This window comes from Arachis duranensis, chromosome 7 (assembly GCF_000817695.3).
Source record: "Arachis duranensis cultivar V14167 chromosome 7, aradu.V14167.gnm2.J7QH, whole genome shotgun sequence".
Classification (NCBI taxonomy): domain Eukaryota; kingdom Viridiplantae; phylum Streptophyta; class Magnoliopsida; order Fabales; family Fabaceae; genus Arachis; species Arachis duranensis.
Genome location: NC_029778.3, coordinates 71,610,694 through 71,611,406, shown reverse-complemented (window position 1 = coordinate 71,611,406; position 713 = coordinate 71,610,694). Strand labels below are relative to the sequence as shown.

General features: G+C 45.9%; 1 protein-coding gene across 1 annotated transcript in view; it reads left to right on the top strand.

Moving 5' to 3' along the window:
- Positions 1–85: 85 nt before the first annotated feature.
- LOC107459843 (9-cis-epoxycarotenoid dioxygenase NCED1, chloroplastic) overlaps positions 86–713 on the top strand; it is a 2,475-nt gene continuing 1,847 nt past the window's right edge. The window contains exon 1 of the mRNA XM_016078132.3: positions 86–713. This exon is cut by the window's right edge and continues 1,847 nt beyond it. Coding sequence (XP_015933618.1) covers positions 280–713 — 434 coding nt within the window. The 5' untranslated portion in view covers positions 86–279.

Genomic DNA, 713 nt, shown 5'->3' with positions numbered 1-713 from the left:
CACGTGGTCTTCTCTTACATGTCTAAGTTGAACCTCCATGCCTCCAACCCCTTCTCCCCACTATATATATCCGGTCTCTCACTCCCCTCATCCCTCAACTTTCTCACTCACAAACCACCTCTCTCAAACAAAACATAGAAAAGCAAAAAACATTCTTAAACGAAAAAAAATACACACACACACCAATCCAAATTCCAAATTCAAAACTCAATATTCACCCCCTGCTACTTACTTCTTACTCTCACACTCACATCACTACACTTTCAAAATAGAGCAACCATGGCAGCAACTTCAAACACATGGATCAATACCAAACTTCCATCATCATGCTCCTCTTTAAAAGGTGCATCATGTTCACCTCAAACACCATCCTCATTCACTATCAGGAGTAACAAGAGGAGGTCTAATTACAATAAAATCAAATGCTCACTCCAAACACTCCACTTCCCAAAACAGTTACAACCAACCACAACAACAACAAAACCAAAACCAACAAAAGAAAATAAAACCGCATCCACAACCGCAGCTCCGGTTAAAGACTGGAACCTTATACAAAAGGCGGCCGCCATGGCAATAGACTTCGCGGAATCCGCCTTAGCCTCCCACGAGCGCCAACACCCGCTCCCAAAGACCGCCGATCCCCGCGTTCAGATCGCCGGAAACTTCGCACCGGTGCCGGAGCATCCCTCCACTCACTCCCTCCCAATCGCCGG